We start from the raw sequence: 16,961 nt of genomic DNA, 5'->3' as shown, positions 1-16,961 counted from the left end.
AGTCCCTAAAGCTTAAGCAGATTCTCTACTAATTACATGATGGCTGATGATGTTTTCTCAGGAGTTACAAACCTTTAGCCCCTCTCCAAACGTTGGGAGTCCTTGTCTGCTCACGGGCGGCAAGGCTGGAGCTGAGGTGAGCCTGTGGTTCCACAGCCCCGTGTCTTGCCAGTGCCAGAAACGCCACAGGAGGGAGCAGCACGTGCTTTAATGTGCTGGTGAGGGAACCTGTCTGTAGAGATGCTTTTCACTTTATCCTTTGTCAGTCAGCAGATAATTTTTTTCTCTTTTCTAGTGTATTAGTTTCTAAGGTTCAGGCTTGTGGCTTGCCCGTAAGGCATCATTCCCTGATTCTCAGTCCCACCTGATATTTCTTTGTTTATGTTACACCAATATCTTATGTGCTGGGGTCAGGCCTTTGTCAAATATTTGTGTCTGCTTTTTGCTTTCTAATTTTTCAACTTCTGTTTTTGGCTTTTGTGCCAGTTTAATTTGGCTTTGCTGGTCTGAAACTATTTTTGGTGGGCTCTTTACCTGGGATCATAATAGTGTTTCTTGCAGTTTACCTGTAATTTCCATCCAGCTTCAACTGTACACAGCAGTACCTTGTTCTTCCAAAGTCTCTTATGTTCTGTCTCTTTGGCTCTTAACATGTGCCATTAAATAGGCAAATTCACCCTTTTAATGTGTTTTTTCATCATCTTGCAAGCATTCTTAAATCAAGCCTCACAGTATTTCTAGAACTTTCTGGAGTGTTGAAGAGAAGCGGTTTTCTGATGTGGGAAATTTGATATAATGACACTGTAAGAGTCATGCATAGCTTAAAGTGTATTCATGGGTGTTAGGTACTCAGTCTCGCAATTTTTTTGAGAACACATGGGGAAGATTTATAATGAACTACTGAAAAATATAATGAATTAAACAGGTGCTTTTTAAATAGAGTCTTTTGGACATTGAAAAATTGGATGGATGTCCCATTTAAGAGTGATCTTTTCCCTGGAAGCCCACAATTTCATCATAATGGCATATCTGTTACAGGAATTAACGCTGAGGTCAAGTTATTATTGGTAATAACGGGGACAGTGAAATGTGCAAATGCAGGCTGAGTCTGGCATTCATCACCAGTAACTTCCTTTCTCTGTTTGTCTGCGTGTGCTTATCCAAAGGGATCCCTCCTCCTCGAGGAGTGCTGCTCTATGGCCCTCCAGGAACTGGGAAGACCATGATTGCCAAGGCCATCGCAAACGAGGTCGGCGCTCATGTTACTGTTATTAATGGCCCTGAAATAATAAGCAAGTAAGTCCATCCTCTTTATGTTCATAAATTCTGTATATATAGTAGCACAAAATATGCCCTGGCATCTATCCATTGTGGAGAGATGTAGTATTTGCTATGGGTTATCTGCCCAAAAGAGTCAAAAACAAATGGGGAAGGATTCTCTCAAGTAGGGCTTGTGTTTCTCATATTAAAAGAGGTTTATTGGACTTGGCCAGGAAATTTGTGTAAGGCATGGACTGAATTAAAGAGGGGATTAAAACTGCATCTGCAGTTGCATGTAGGTTTGTTCTGCAACAAGAAGAGGAACTTGTCAGAGCATATTTGCAATTAAGGTGATACTGCATAGACTGATGCATCCAGAGAAGTAATTTTTTGTTGTTCTTCAAAAATGTAAATAAAATTGTTTCTCACACGGAAGAGAAGCAGTTCTCTTTAATTTGTTTTCTAGTTACTAGATGATTCTAACTTTGTCTGTGCCCCATTTCACCTTAGTTTCCTGTCCTTGTGGAAATAAAGATTACTGTAGATTTGCCTGGACTTCAGGTCTTTAAAAGTGTGCGCTACGGCTTTTTGTGACTCATGAGCAGTAATTTTCCAAGTTGTCTGGAAAAAAAAAACCCCCATGTTCTTTATTAAAATATTTTAATTCTCACAGGTTTTATGGGGAGTCTGAGTCGCGGTTACGTCAGATATTCGCTGAGGCTTCTCTCCGGTACGTTCCTTTGGAGAATTTTATCTGTGGTATCAGTTCCAGCCTTAATGTTTTTAAAAGAAAAATATTTGCAAGAATCTTTGAATTGTGACTTTTTTCATCCAGTGGTTTTTAAAAGGAAATAAATTTGTTTATGTAGAGCTTAGCTAGGAGGAAAGCAGTGAAACTCTAGGATGCCTGTTAATCCTTTTGGATACTGCCCTTTTTTAAGGGTATGTTAGGGATGGTGCCAGATCGTTCGACCTGTGTTGTTAGTGCATCGCGTGCTTGTTTCAACAGATGGAGGCATGAGCCAGAGTTTCACCTGGATCCAGATTTTCCTCTCTAGTTTCTGAAGGCCAGCTCCAAATGGATTAGTGTTGGTACTGGATATAGCATGCCTCTGGTGGTATCTTGCCCAAGTTTATTAGATCTGGCTAAGGCAGGCTTTAGACTTCCATGTGGTTGGTGTTCATAGTACATTAGCAAAAGACTATGGCATACTGAAGGGTTTAGTTGTCTAATATATTATTCATTTTAGTTTTCTCTTTGAGTTACACTGTATTCAGGACTGAGACTTCCAGTTACCTTTCTAAAGGAGTGGGATGCTTGTTAGTTTTTGTAGGAACTGGACATTTTCCGTGAACAGCTTTGCTCTGCTTGAGTGCTTTAAATCTTCCCAAGCACCTTAACTTCTTTTTTCCCTTTATTTTTTTTCCCTCCAGTTGCCCCTCAATTATATTTATAGATGAGTTGGATGCACTCTGTCCAAAGAGAGAAGGGGCTCAGAATGAAGTGGAAAAGAGAGTTGTTGCTTCATTGCTGACATTAATGGATGGCATTGGCTCAGTAAGTCAACTCTGTTGAGGCAAATAATGTGCATGGGCAATCGCTGAACAAAATAGTATTTCTTCTACAGGGGGAGCCAATATTAGATGTATCACTTGTGGGGAAAGAAGACAGGTCAGACTTTATAGAGTAATCTAATGCTTTTTTGGATGCTAAGCAGAGGATGTAGGAGAGGAACGATAACTGTGAGTTTAAAAGAAAGTAGGTTTCTTCCATTCACTGCCTTTCCTTTGCCTTCTCTCCCTCTTGTAGTTTTGGAGATCAAACTGAAATTTCAGTGATAGCCCATCACTGAACTAAACCAGGTATTTTTAATTGCTCTGAAGTCAAAGTCATCCAAATACTTCTGGTCATATGTAGGCTGCATGATTAAAGGCAACAGCAACTATTTCAAGATTGCCAGAGCAGTATGTAGGGCATAAACAAAAGCCTAATAAAGAAACAGTAAATTTAATTGACTTGAGTAAATTATGGATTAAGCACATAAAGTTTGGCAATCTCTCATCTATTATTTTATGATTATTAGCAGGAAAGATGAAAGAACTCTGTCCAGATTATGAAAATAAATTTCTTCTGTTTATATAATCTGCAAGTTTCTCATTATTTCCCTGCATGGCAGTTTGAGTTGCCCAGTCTGGAATTGTTCACCGGCAGAACATATTTTCTGGTGGCAAAGGCTAATGGATATTCTTCCTGGGAAAAGTGCTTCATTCACAAAAAGAGTATGACATTACAAGAGACCTCCTAGCTGATCCTGCCCCGCTGTAGAAGTGAAAAAGCAGAGCTTGAGGAAATTGATTAGGATTTTTGACCTTGCTTTTCCTACTGGACCTACAGGAAGCTTTATAACCTCCTGTCTTTGCTGGGTTTGATACCTGAACTGATTTGTTTCCCAGCCTTGTTTATTTCAAGGTCTGCTAATACCATTCTGTTCTTGTGCCAGCGCTGCATTTTAGCTCAAACACTTATTTTTCTCTCCTTGGTTCTTACTTTCTGATTCAGGAAAGCAGATTATTGGGGATTAAAGTGGGAGTGTCTCTTGTACTATCTGTACATGCATGTAGCCTGTAGGATTGCTAAATTGCAGTTGGGGATGGGTTGGTTGGGTTCACTTTTGGCGTACGTATTCTGAAAAGCTTGTTTTATTCCTTTAGAGCCAGCACTAGGATTTTAGTGTGCGTAATAGCTGGAAAAGTAAGCAAGAAGTATGTTTATAAGCTGTGTGACACTTAATTGTATTTTTAAAATAGTATCTTGCACTGTTTGATGCCTCCAGGAAGGCAGTGAAGGGCAGCTGTTGGTCCTTGGGGCCACCAATCGCCCTCATGCCCTGGATGCAGCACTGCGCAGGCCAGGGCGTTTCGATAAGGAGATAGAAATTGGAATTCCCAATGCCCAGGACCGTCTGGACATACTCCTGAAGCTTCTCAAGAAGGTTCCCCATTCGCTCACAGCAGAGCAGTTGGCACAGCTGGCTGACAGTGCACATGGTTATGTGGGTGCAGACTTGGCAGCCTTGTGCAAGGAAGCAGGTAAGACTTTGTTTATCTTATTTAGGGTATTACTTTACTGTTAATGTCTTTATTAAGGGAAAAAAAAAATCCACAGTCTGTACTAATGGCTTTTGAAAAAACAAGGTTTTATTAATTTTTGTGTCAAAGACAAGACAGCCAGGTATGAGATCTGAGGAACACCAGTCTACTGCTGGGCAGATCAGAAAAATTCTTTGAATATTAATAACTTTTAAAATCCAGTGTTACTATCAATAACCCTGGGGAATCCCCTATGCCATTTTTAGGATACTAGACAGCTTGCTCTCTCTCAGTAAACCAATGGTTTTGGGAGTTAGCTAACATCCTGAAGAGTTTTTCTACTCTCTAGCCTTGCACACAAAAATCCTAAGTCACTCTGGCTGCACAGCTTGCCCTGCAGGTCTGTGTTTCCAGGATGTGGAAGCTGTGTGCCTCAGTGGTGTTTCTTGTGTCTCCCTTCCATATTTTGTGCCCGTATTCCATTTCCTGCAGGTGAGGAGCTCCTTGCAGGGGCGAGGGTGCTGTGTGCACCTGGCTCAGATTGTGCAGCAGAGCTGAGAGAGCTGCAGAGCACACCCTGAGCCAGGAGCTGGAACGTGGCCCTTGGCCTTGGGAACGGGCATAGCCCTGAAGAATTATCCATGCATCATGCAGCCAGGGTTCACTATGTTCCAGGGAATGCTTCAGCATGAGTTCACTTCTGTTTTCATTGGATGAAATTTTGCAAGTACGCTCTATCAGTTCCTAGGTTTTGCTAGAATGCGTCTGCACTGTTTTAAGTGTTGGAGCTTAAATCTGCCCATGAGCAGCCCTGTAAAACAGCAGAGTCAAAATATGACTCTCCAGCTCTGCTTGTGCCTGTTTGCTCCCTTGTGGTTCACAAGCAAGTTTGCTGCATGCGCTGGTTACTTTTATTTCCTTTGGCACTGGGACAGCTTCCTCTGGCAGTGGCACAGAGCATGGATAATTCTTGCATTGGAATTGACTGCGAAGATGACAGATGTTTTATTAGGGGTGATGGCACCTGGAACAGCAAGGATTTTACTTGCCAGCTTCCAGAATTTTTGAGGGATAGTTCTCAAATATGAATTTTTGGAGTTTTTATGGATCAAGAAGAAAAGAAATACATGAACACAATTTGTTTTACAGTGCTCTTCTCTCGGCTTCAGTTGTGTTTTAAGCTCTGTTTTAAATTAGAAAACATTATTATTTTTTCCTGCTTATATATATTTGTTTTAAAAAAAGATAAACTCCCTTCTTATTTTCCTTCCCCTGTGTTTTTGGAAGCCTGTCAGTCTGCCTGTGTCTCAGTACTTGCATAGTAAACACTTAACTAATGTAATCTAAAGTTCTCAGTGAGAAGTGTTGTGGTTTCAATTCCAAACATGACCCAGCTGAGGCTTTACTCGTGCATGCGCAGATGGATTCTGGACACTTCATAATCCAGCTGTAAATAGATTATATTTACCCACTTCATGAGGACCTCTTAGAAAATAAATTTGGAATGTTGTGCAGGTTGAACACTATGTAGGTAAAAAACTTTGGGCATCTACCTGTGGCTGATTGCAGGACGTGGTGTTATCCGGGAGCTTTGCATCCAAAGCCAGTGGTGGGAATGAGGGAAGGAGGATATCTTCTTCCTATTGCTCTTCTTTGCTCAAGTTTGACTCCATGCTGTTAAATTTCCCTGTCGTTTGTTAACGCGGGGTGACCTCTGCTGGGGAAAATACAGTCCAGCGCCCTTAACTCCTTGCAGGCCACGTGAATTTTTCCTCTTGAAGAAGTTGCAGAAGCATGAGTCAGTCGAGCTATTACATAAACTGAAGTTAAGTTGCTCATCATTAAGGAACGTTCTTAGTTGGAGTCTAGTTTTTTTTCCAATTAAGCTTTTTATCTGTTTTTTATATTGCATTTTCAACACCTGGTAAAATATTACTGCTTTCACTGGAGTTAAACTTAGCAAAGACTTTTATAATCTACTATTTCTTCTCAGTAGAGCAAGATTCCTTCATATGGAAAATTTTCCAGTGTTTTGTCTAGTTTTTTGTGTTGTTCCAAGATGCGTGGCCTTCTATTGCTTCACTTCAGAAACTCTGCTGTGGGCCAAGCTAGCTTGCTGCCCAGGAATGCTCTCTGATATTCAGCCTAAGTTTTCCTTGTTTAGTTTTATCCCATTATTTCTATTTACATCCTTGTACAACACGTTTGCTCTCCCTCCTTAGTGTTTACACCCTTCAGATATCTCTAGGCTGGTCTCATGTCCCCTACCTCCTCATTCATTACTGGACCAAACTATAAATATTTAGCTCTTTTAATCTTTTCTCATAAATAAGTTCTTCCTGCCTTCCGAGAAATTGTGTTGATTTTCTCTGAACTGCCTCCAGTTTGTCAATAACCTTTTTGGTGATGTAGGGCTTAGGATTGAACATATTTCATATATATGTCTACATCACAGCATAAAACATGGTATAAACATATAGTTAATGTGACTAATGCACATTTCTAAATATCCAAAATGCTTTGTATTTAGGCACTGTCTGAGCTAAGAATTCTTTCACAAATTTCAAGATTATTTGTGCCACATTCAGACTTGATGTGTGTGTAAGTACAGGTGAAATGTGGAAACTAGCTTAGAAGAAGGATTTCAGAACTCAGGAATACATGTTCAGTTTTTGGCACAGGATTACTGTTGCTTGCTGACTGTATTTCTGTTGTGGTCTGTGGGAGACTCTCAAGTCCTGCATACCCCATTTATATCCTTGGGTTTGTGGCTGGAGAGACTGAAAGATTGCAAGCTAAATATGTTTATATTCTTAATACAAAGTTTAGATCATTTTCCAGAGGACTCATCTTTCCTTATCTTTCTACTTCAACTCTGTTTTTTTAACACATATATTGTGTATATACTGCTTATATAAACCAAGGGTGTAGTAATTAATGTAACATGGTAAATGTAGCATTTGTAGGGCTTTTGCATCTCTAGTTAGGTTTCCTGAGATACTTCATTGTAAAAGCTTTGATGTTTGCCTTCTATATAATTCTGAAGACTATTTGTTAATGAAAAGTAAATAACCATTATAGAATTAAACATATTCCATCTGGTTTTTTGGCAGAAGTTGTTTGTTTTCCAGTGCAGGATTTGCTTAGTGGTACTGCTGCGGTCAGACAGGCAAGTTTTGTGTTCTGTTCAGCAACTCTGCATTTTCACGGGAATTTTGAAGAAGTTTTGGGGCCTGTAATGTCCATTTTGTGCTGAATGTTTCCAGGCCCCCGTGTCTATGGTGTGTACAGAATTGTGGTGTGGTGTATGCAGGGATGGGCAGGTAGAGGAAAAGTGGACAAGAGACTTGGAGAATCTGTGCAGTGGGAGCTGGACTTTCCCAAACAGGGCATTATGGCCAAAACGTGTGGCACCTTTATATGGAGATGTGCTTATAATAATCAACTAAGAGTGTTTTTATTTTATCTGCTGAATTTTTAAAGTATTGGTGGATTTTTCTCCTTTTCCTCCACTGAAGATACAGTTCTAGCCTCTCAAAAAATGAAACCACAAAACTGGGATTTTTATAGGGTATCTACATGTCCAAGGTTAGAGTATCTGTAGTGACTGCACTGGAGATATTAAGATTTGCTGTGATTTCCACAATTAGCTGATGCTTTCACGAAGTTAACAGCCAAGTGTGGAAAACCTGCAGATTTCACGTTAGGCACTGGGCCACATCCCATGGACATCAACTTGCAGTGTGCTACTCTTGGTAGACTCCTGAGGATTTGGGTACCATCCAAGGGATTCACACACAGAGAATTCTTGACAAGAAAAGGGCTTAGTTATGTGTGTAGCTGAGAAAGTCATATTCTTCAGGCTGGAAGAGGTCTACTGTATCCTAAATTATTTAGTAGACTGGTTTTAGTGTGAACAGCTGCCTTCTGAATTATTTTATCTCAAGCAGAGGAGTGTATAGGAGATAGACTGCCATATCCTTGCATGTAATGTCAGTGTTTGTATGCCCTTGAGATCTTGTTGCTTCTCCTTTATTTAATTTGCCACGTGGTCTTTTATTAATTCCCAAAAAAATTTATAATGGTTTTAATTTATTGGCAAAGATAAGCACTGTACTTCTTTTTAAAAAAAACCAAAACATATGAAATGTTAATTATGTAGCAGGGACATGAATGGTATAAACTGTACTGAACGTTAGAAGATGCTTAGCAACAAAGGTTTCCAAATATAGCAATTTATTATAAACTTATCCTTCTATGGCTGCCTGTAGCATTTCAAGAGGGTGAATATAAATATAGCTTGATTTCTTCAAGGAGTGGGCTCAGTCATATTGTTTACAGAGAAAGGAAGTATTTGCTTTGTGACTCTTAGAATTTATCTTGAACATCCTTGTTCATTACACATCATTTCAGTGTGCTGATATAAAACACTTGGGCTGTGATAAGATAGCATCATGAGGAGAGGAAGAACAAATGGCTTTGTTTAAATAGTGGTCTTTCTGGCAAGAACATTGATTTGCTTCCAGTAAGGATGCTGCAACCACTGAGACTTTGAGACTTCTGTAAAAGAGGCACTGGTGGCTTTGTTTTGCATCAGAAGTTTTTAAATTGCCTGGAAAAGGTGTCACCCTGCTTAGCCTTTAGGATTAGAATGGTTTACTGGTTTAAGATGTCTGTTACCAAAAAAAAAAAAAAATCGTAGAGAAATAAGGGATTAAGATGCATCTTTGACCAGAATGAGTCAGCATGACTCTCCTGAATCTGTGAAGCCACTTGCATAGGCATGTCATAATGGTCTGTTGTCTTGTTCTCATAATTTTGAGACCTGTTGTTTGGAGATCTTATTGTCTGTGCTGTTCATTTGCCCCTTTAATTACCCCTGCATTCTGATGAATAATACAGGATGGAGAGGCTTTATGTTGCTTAATCTATAGCTCTGTATATTGATTTTATGTGGATAGCAGATCTGTAAAGGTGTAATTTATTTAGGAGGATACTGTACCTGGCTTTTTGTTGGAGCTGAGAAACTTCCTGCTGTATCTTCTACACCCTGAAACAGAATTTCTGCAATCCCCTTGCATTAAAAGTAAGAATTGAAAACCAATAATAACTGAAGGACTGTCTCTTAGAATTTTTCTGTTTTTCCTGTAATTGACAGGGAAGTGAATTGCCCTGAAGCCCAGGAATGTCTCTTTGTTAGACCTATGTAGTTTCCCCCCAGCTCCTGCAGTTGTGGTAGCCTGGCCACCTGCAGGAAACATGAGCCGTGTGGGCTAATGTGATTAACAGTGAGGCTCTGTGCACCCCGAGGAGCAGCCCCTGACTGCTCTTTCAACCAGACAAACGCTGCCTTCAATCCGTGCCTTCCCAGCCTCCTATCTCCAATCGAGCTCTTCCTTTCAGCTCAGGCACAGTCCTGATGAAACAGCCCAGTGTTAGGGCATCAAGAATATCCCTCCTTTCTTTAAGCCATAAAAATTCAGTCTGAACCTTTCCCAGCACGGTCTGCACCCGGGTTCTACTGGGGGTGTGCAACAAATGTGGATATTTTTTTTGGATTGTAATCCTAAATGTAGCAACGTGGGTTTGAGACACTGTTGAAAATGCAGATTTTGACAGAGGCAGTTGATGACCAAGGCAATGGGCTTGTTTGTTTCGCAGGGTGGTTTTGCTTTGCTTTCAAATTAACTGACTGCAGTTACAGATTTGAAAGGGGAAGCGCTGCTTGACACGCTGTAATTATTTTATTCCCTTATGGAAAGTGACTGAAAATACCATGTCTGTGTTGTTACTTATTTAGTAGTAGCAGGGACAAATATTGAAGCTATGCTGTTGCAAACAATCCGCTATTGCATTGTCTAACTGAGTACTGGTTCCCATGTGACACTCAAAATGAGGTGGGAAAGGCTGCTTGCCTTTTTGTGAAAAGGTCATGTAGAAGATGTGGGAGTTTGGGGAATATTAATAACATATCTAGTCAGATGGTCAATACAAAAAAAAAATGTGTTATGAAATTTTTGCAGAAAGGACAGAATATTGGATTTTGAAATACACTGAAAAGCACAGACATAATACAAAAGTAAAGCTACAAATGAATTTTTGGACTGGGACAACTGAGTTTTCTGACTTTGTGTTCCATCATTCTAATTTATGGTGTAAGGAGAGCAAGAAACTCCAATCCCCATCTTCAGTGTCCGTGAGTTTTAAGTTAATGCTGCATTCTGTGGTGTTGAAGTTGGGTCCATGAAGCAGAGGGTGTTTCTAAACCAAAGCAATTGGCTGAGCAGCTTGGCAGTAAATGGGCCCTTTCTTGCACACACACATAGCAAAGCAGTGTGGCTTTTTTGGCCTCTGATTGGAACACGTGTTTTGGGATTGCTTCTTCGAGCAGCAGCTCAGAGTGGTGGCTTTTGTGCAGAAGTGGCTACGTGTGGCTGCTGCCTCTCCGAAGCAATGCTGGTGCATGTTGTGTTGGTTTTTGGAGTTATTTTTTTCTTGTAGAAAGTCTTTGCCCATTTTTTTTGTTTGTTTTCTCATGGTACTTGATTTTTGTTTTTGCATGAGGAACATTGCACTGACTGCAGTCAGGGCATGTGAACTTTTGGTTTTCATCATAACTCATTTTAAGTGTGTGTTTATCCAAAACTTGCAGCTAATTGGATGATGGGATTGCTGACCTCATGCACACAGTTGTGGGTTGAGTACTTAATAATCTGTTTAAAGCACATCCCATTCTGTCTGCTGATATTTATATAAGCAGGAAATAAGGATTATTTTTCAGAAGAGTTGATCAATAACTGTAGCTAATACTTTAAATGAACCTTCTTGGCTGATAAGGCACCGTGTTCTTGCTTCTGCAGCTTGAGTGGTATGGAAGAAATTATACTACTTGTGTGGCAATGGAGTTAGCAGTAGGCATTTGTACGTAGAATGATTAGCTACTATTGGGGGACAGAGCTTAAAGGTTTTCAGGCAGAGTTTTTATAAGTCTCCTGACTTTAATTTTTAGCTGTATCCCTTGCCAACATTCCTAATTACAATTAGACTGGGCATTTAGCCATTAACTCTTTTGCTTCTTGTCTTTCTGCCCTTGCTGCTCTGGTAGCCTGGCAGTCCTTGTTTTTCTCCTCACGCATGTGTGACCACCCTTAGCGCAGGTACAGTTATGTCTGGGAGCAGGCTTGGAACAGGCAGTCTGGTATTCCTTATTTCCCTCTGTTGTCACGGTGTTGGGATAAATGACGTGTGTACTTGATCTGTGAATAAACTCTTTCCTCTACGAAAGAAGTTCTGAAAATGTAGTTCTTCCTTCCTTCCTCCCTTCCTTCCCCTCTCATCACACCTCTCAGCAGCTTTCAGGGAGCTCCACAGACATGTTCCAGCAAATGCCAGGGCCCTTGAGGAAGGACTATAAATCATGGATATAATCCCTATAGTAGGTTAGTGCTCAGGTTAGCCCAGTGAATTTGTAATGCTATGGTTACAAGGGATTTAAGGGCATTATCTTTCCTGTGCAAACAGTGCATGAAAGTTCTTCAGGGATTTTTCCCATATAGCTCTGGCAGCTAAAGACAGATTGCAGAGTATGCTTTTGAGAGCAAAAGTCAAGGTTTATGCTTCCTGATATTTTTTTTTTCCCCAAATAAGCATGAATTTTATGTACAGGTTAAATTAAAAAAGAAAGTTTAAAATATATTTATAAACTGACTTTAAGTTATATGAAATGCTTTTTCTGTGCATAAACCTATTAAATTTTGAAGTGTAGTATGTAAAGATCTAGAAGTAGAGGAAGATACGCCCTCCAGTGCCATAAGAAAGCTGGGATCTTACCCATCCATGCCCCTCTGTTGAGTGTTCCACTGCCAGCCAGGTGGTAGAGGATCACATTGGGTCTGACAGCTGTCACTGTCAAGGAGAAATAGTGTGTGTCTTCTGGGTTTGTCCAGAAGAATTTGGGAGGGAAATGCCAGATTAGCAGAGAAGGAAGAAACATGTTCTTATGTAAACAACTTTACAAGAAGATAATAATTTCTTTGAAGCTACTTACAAATTCTGGTATTGGGATTCTGGTAGAGTAAGTCCAGACAGGATGGATTTGCAAAAGGAATAGCTAATGGGCAGTAAAAGATGCACGAGTAACAATTTTGTTTGGTTCAGTTTATTTCCTCAAGTGTTGTATATATATTCTGTTTTGGAAACCTAAAGTACATATGTTGGTCATTCTGAGTGGCTGCTTCCTATTATTTACAGTGGTGTATAATTATACACAGACTCTGACAAATACAGCAGTGTCGTATGGTCTTTTTTTAGGCTCAGATATTTGTTATTATGACCTAATGTGCCAAAACTTAGCCAAGCTATGAGCAAGAAAATCTTACAGGCAAACAATGCTATCGACGTTGTGCATAGCTTGGTACCATCCATACCAGGACAGGGCATTCTGCTGGGTTTTTTCCCCTCTGTCCACTTGGTTTCCTCTGTTCTAGACAGACAGGATGAGTTGGTGAGCACACTGTTGCTGGGCTGGAACAAACTGTTTATTTTCCATTGTTTGTAATCATGCATGCCTTATTATGCTGCTTTCTTTTCTTTTCCTTTTTATTTTTTTTTTAACCAGGATTTTCCATTTCTACTTCACTGAGGATCAGTGTTGTTCACTAGCCCTGTGATAGATATAGGTATCCTGTGCCTGTGTGAACAGTCCCACTGACCCTTCAGCAGGATAACTGCATCTCAGTCCTTCCTCCCCCCATGCAGGACTGGAATAAAACAGGGAAAACCCACTTGCCGACTTCTGAGCCCCCCCCCCCCGGCACTGCCAAAAGGATCATTGATACTCATTAGCCCTTAAGAAGGGAGTAATGTCTGAAAAGGAGCAAGCAGAGCTGCAACAGGTGCTGTGCTCAGAGTCAGTTCACAGCAATGACATTATGCTCAACCCAAAACATTCCCACGTGAAAGACATCCAGGAGATGCCTGATGTTTTCTGAGGAGTTCCTGTTTGTATCTGCATTGTAACTTGTGTAGGGATGAACGTGGGTTTGCTGTAGGGTTCCACCTCGTTTGCCTCTGCACTGCTTCTGGCAGCAGGGTTTGCATCCTACCCTGCATTGCCTTACGTTAAATCCATCTTTCAGCGTCTTGAGACAAGGATGTGTTTTCCTGCCTCTGGCAAGCCACTGGCTGTATCTTTCTCCTGTTACTGAGGCTCCCCCTCCCCGCCCCTCTTGTTAGAGGTCAATCTGAAGTGCAGGAAAGAATGATTATGATAACAGGAGGAAACAGGAAGAATCATTCTTTCTTTTTCAATCTGTTTTTTATTATTGTTTTAATGTAAAACATTGTTTCAATTAAATGCTGACCTGTGCGGTGGCGTGTGCGTGCACATGCTGAAATGAATTCCGGCTTTGTTTGGAAAGCTGTGACCTCTTTATTCCTGTTCTGGATCAAGGCTGTTGCCTTTCAAATCCACTGCTGAGGACTAAAATTTCACTCATACTCCTCGTAGCACTGGCAGTAACAAACCTTAAGAGCACTGGTATCCTTGGGCATTTTTATTTGCTGTTCTCTCTCAATTTTTAAAATAAGTGTGCTTGGTTTTAAGACTTACTCATGTCATGGAAAAAAAGATAACCATGACACATTAAAAATGCATCAAAGAGTGTTGGGCTACACTGGCACTTGGTGGAGCAGATAGGTATAGAAATGAGCAGATATCTTTATCAATAACTTGCTTTCTCTAGGCCTTAATTTCATGTGATGTTATTTACTTGCATTTTTTTAAACTGAGATTCCTGTGTGAATTGACTGCCCTGAAAGAAAATATAAGACTGAACCCCAGTGCCTGCTTCCACCCCAAAGAGTCTTAGCTGCAGTGACGTGGAATAATATGTCAAGTTTATTTGTTTGGATGTAAATTTGAAATTTGGGGGGTGAATCTATGCTGTCTCACTTAAGTTGGGTTTTTTTTTGTTTTTTTCTTAAAATGAACTTCCTCAGAGGAAGGAAGGAGGGGGTGAAGAATAGCAATGAAAATTGTCTGGGTTGTTAAAATGAGTCAGTTGTATTTTTTGCTTGTCCTCTGGTGACCAGATTTTCGTTTTTCTCCTTGGCCTCATGGAATGTTTTTATTTATGTATCTTATTAGTTTTGGATGTTCTGTACAAGGGGAAACCTGAATTACAAACTTTTTTTCTCTCTTGTTATTGTATTAAGAGCCTGGGTATTGGATGCAGGTGCTCCGACTGTGCCGTAATTGGCACTTTATGGAGAGACACCAGCTGTACTGCTTCACAGGGGACATATTATATCTCTTCACACGTTGTATATATTGTAGGAAATACAGAATTCCTGTCATTGTCAGAAACTTTGCATGTCTGTGTCTACCAGTGCCTCTGCAGTAAAAAAAGACAACAATCTGCTGAAAGTTAAAACCACGTCTATTTTCAGAAATGGCTTATCCCTTTTATTGTCCTTTCATGTAGCACTAATTGATGTTTTGTTTGGTTAAATATAGAAGAGACTTAACAAATGTTTGTCTTTTTTTGGTCATGCAAGGTGAACTGGTGGGGTATGAACTGCCTCATTTGTTTTGGAACACATGGCAACAGATACCGCATATCTGGATGTGTGTATACCTGTATGTAAAATTATACTCATCGTGTAATAGTATACAAAAAAAAATATTTAACATTTTCAGTCACAGAACAGGGTTGGAAGCAGAAGCAATAAAACCCTAAATTATATTAGGCTTTAAAAGGCATAATTATACAGTGGGGAAACCATCCTGCTTCTGGGCATCTTACACAACGGGGGCTGCAGTTGCTCTCTGGGGAATGCCTGGGAGACGCCAACAGTACCGCTCAGTCCTGCCCGAGGAATAGTGATGTATTGATGTGTGAGTAGGTGGGACTTGTGTGGCTTTTGAGGGATTGATTTATAGGAGGAAACTAGGAATTAGTATCAAGATTTATGGATACTGTATGTGAGTGATTTGTCCAAACAAAGGAGAGGGTAAAAGCTCTGCCTGCGTTTGGAAAGTGTGATTGCTGAAGGGAACAAATAACTATTGAGCGTCACAGGGAATGTTTGTTCCATATCAAGAAAAATGCAGGTGTCTGGCATCTTGCTACATGGAAAAATAGGGTTCCAATGGAAGTTAAAGCAATCTCATCAGGCTGCTTTAAAAGTTTTGAAGATACTGTCCTGATAATAGAGAAGTGGGCAAGGTTGGGGATGTCTTGTGAGCTGATTTAACGTGTTCTTAAATGTTCATTGTCCTTGCTCCTCTGTGGTTTAGAAATGTGTTCAGATCACTGTATGGACATTTGGATGTTTTGCCCTGCTAGCTTTACATCTGGGAACATGGGAACAAAGCATGTTCCATTCTGTCTTTTAGAGCAGATATGGTTTATATTCTATCTGTGGCTGTCAAATCCCCTTTTTTGTGCTCTCTCATCAGAAGTGTCTTGCATGTTCTTTGACATAGTTCAGGCCCAGCACTGAGACACTCTTTTGAACATAATTTCCTTTCCAGTGCTGCAGTGTGTTTGTGTGTGGTAGACTCTGTTTGGGAACAAGCCTACCTATTTCCATGTTTTTTTGTTTTGCTAGGTTTGTACGCCCTGCGGAGAGCGCTGGGGAAGAGGCCCAACCTGTTGGACACCGAGGTGGTTGGGTCAGTGATGATTGCTTTCAATGACTTCCTGCAGGGGATGAATGATGTCAGGCCCAGTGCCATGAGGGAGGTGGCAATTGATGTGCCAAAAGTAAGTTGTTTTGTGCAATGCTGTGGCAACATTGTCAGAGCCATGTTAAGAGAGGAATTTTATGGAGTGGAAGCCTCAAGTTACCGGTTAATGTTGTGCACTATCTTTCTGTTTGTGTGTTTATTTAATTATAATTTTGAAGAACCATTTGCAGAAGCTTAAGTTCCTAATGCTTCAGGAAGAGTTTGTAGTGCAGGAGCATATCTCCTGATCTGTGGTTTTATATGCTGAGTGGCTTAATGGAGTATACATCTTCAGATATATGTTCAAGGAAGGTCCTGAACAACTGTGAAGCCTTTTGGGAAGCAGACACAAACTAAAGCAATAAACTACTGTTAGCATTTGTAACCACAGTGTGTTGAAACAAAACTGTGAAGAGTTTGCTCTGATTTTTATGTGAATGTGGCCTGAATGTCCTCATATGGTTTTAAGTGAAGGCAGAAGTCAGTGCTGTAGTCAGATTATCACTGCCAAGCATTCACCTGTCAGTGACTGTCATTACATGAACAGTTCATTTGGTGGTGCCAGGTTCATCTTTACCCTGCTCACTGCCCTCTTAATTACATATTATAGCAGTTTAGTAGCAGACCCAGCATAAATTGGGCTGGGGAACTGATCTGGTTTAAGGCAACTCTGATCTATGTTAAGAAGATTGAGCAAAAGAATTTTGTATTTTATCTGACTAAATCCTGATTATGTGAGCAGTTGTGCTGGTGTTTCTCAGCAGCTCCCCAAGCCCTAGAAGAAAACATTTATGTTTCATTGCATGAAAATGAGTCATTTGGGAATTAGATTACATAACTGTAGACCCTTATTCCCAAACTTATAGGAATGGGAAATAAA

General features: G+C 40.3%; 1 protein-coding gene across 2 annotated transcripts in view; it reads left to right on the top strand.

Moving 5' to 3' along the window:
* Positions 1-16,961, top strand: part of SPATA5 (spermatogenesis associated 5) — a 166,649-nt gene that overhangs the window by 4,427 nt on the left and 145,261 nt on the right. For both annotated transcript variants that reach the window (XR_004240207.1, XM_032109156.1), the window contains exons 6-10: positions 1,167-1,296; positions 1,934-1,990; positions 2,695-2,818; positions 4,095-4,350; positions 15,964-16,118. Coding sequence is in view for 1 of the 2 variants with exons in the window: in XM_032109156.1 (XP_031965047.1) it covers positions 1,167-1,296; positions 1,934-1,990; positions 2,695-2,818; positions 4,095-4,350; positions 15,964-16,118 (722 nt within the window). In the remaining variant the exon portion in view is untranslated. The remainder of the gene's footprint in view (positions 1-1,166; positions 1,297-1,933; positions 1,991-2,694; positions 2,819-4,094; positions 4,351-15,963; positions 16,119-16,961) is intronic.

This window comes from Corvus moneduloides, chromosome 5 (assembly GCF_009650955.1).
Source record: "Corvus moneduloides isolate bCorMon1 chromosome 5, bCorMon1.pri, whole genome shotgun sequence".
NCBI lineage: Eukaryota > Metazoa > Chordata > Aves > Passeriformes > Corvidae > Corvus > Corvus moneduloides.
This window is presented reverse-complemented; position numbering and strand designations above follow the sequence as displayed.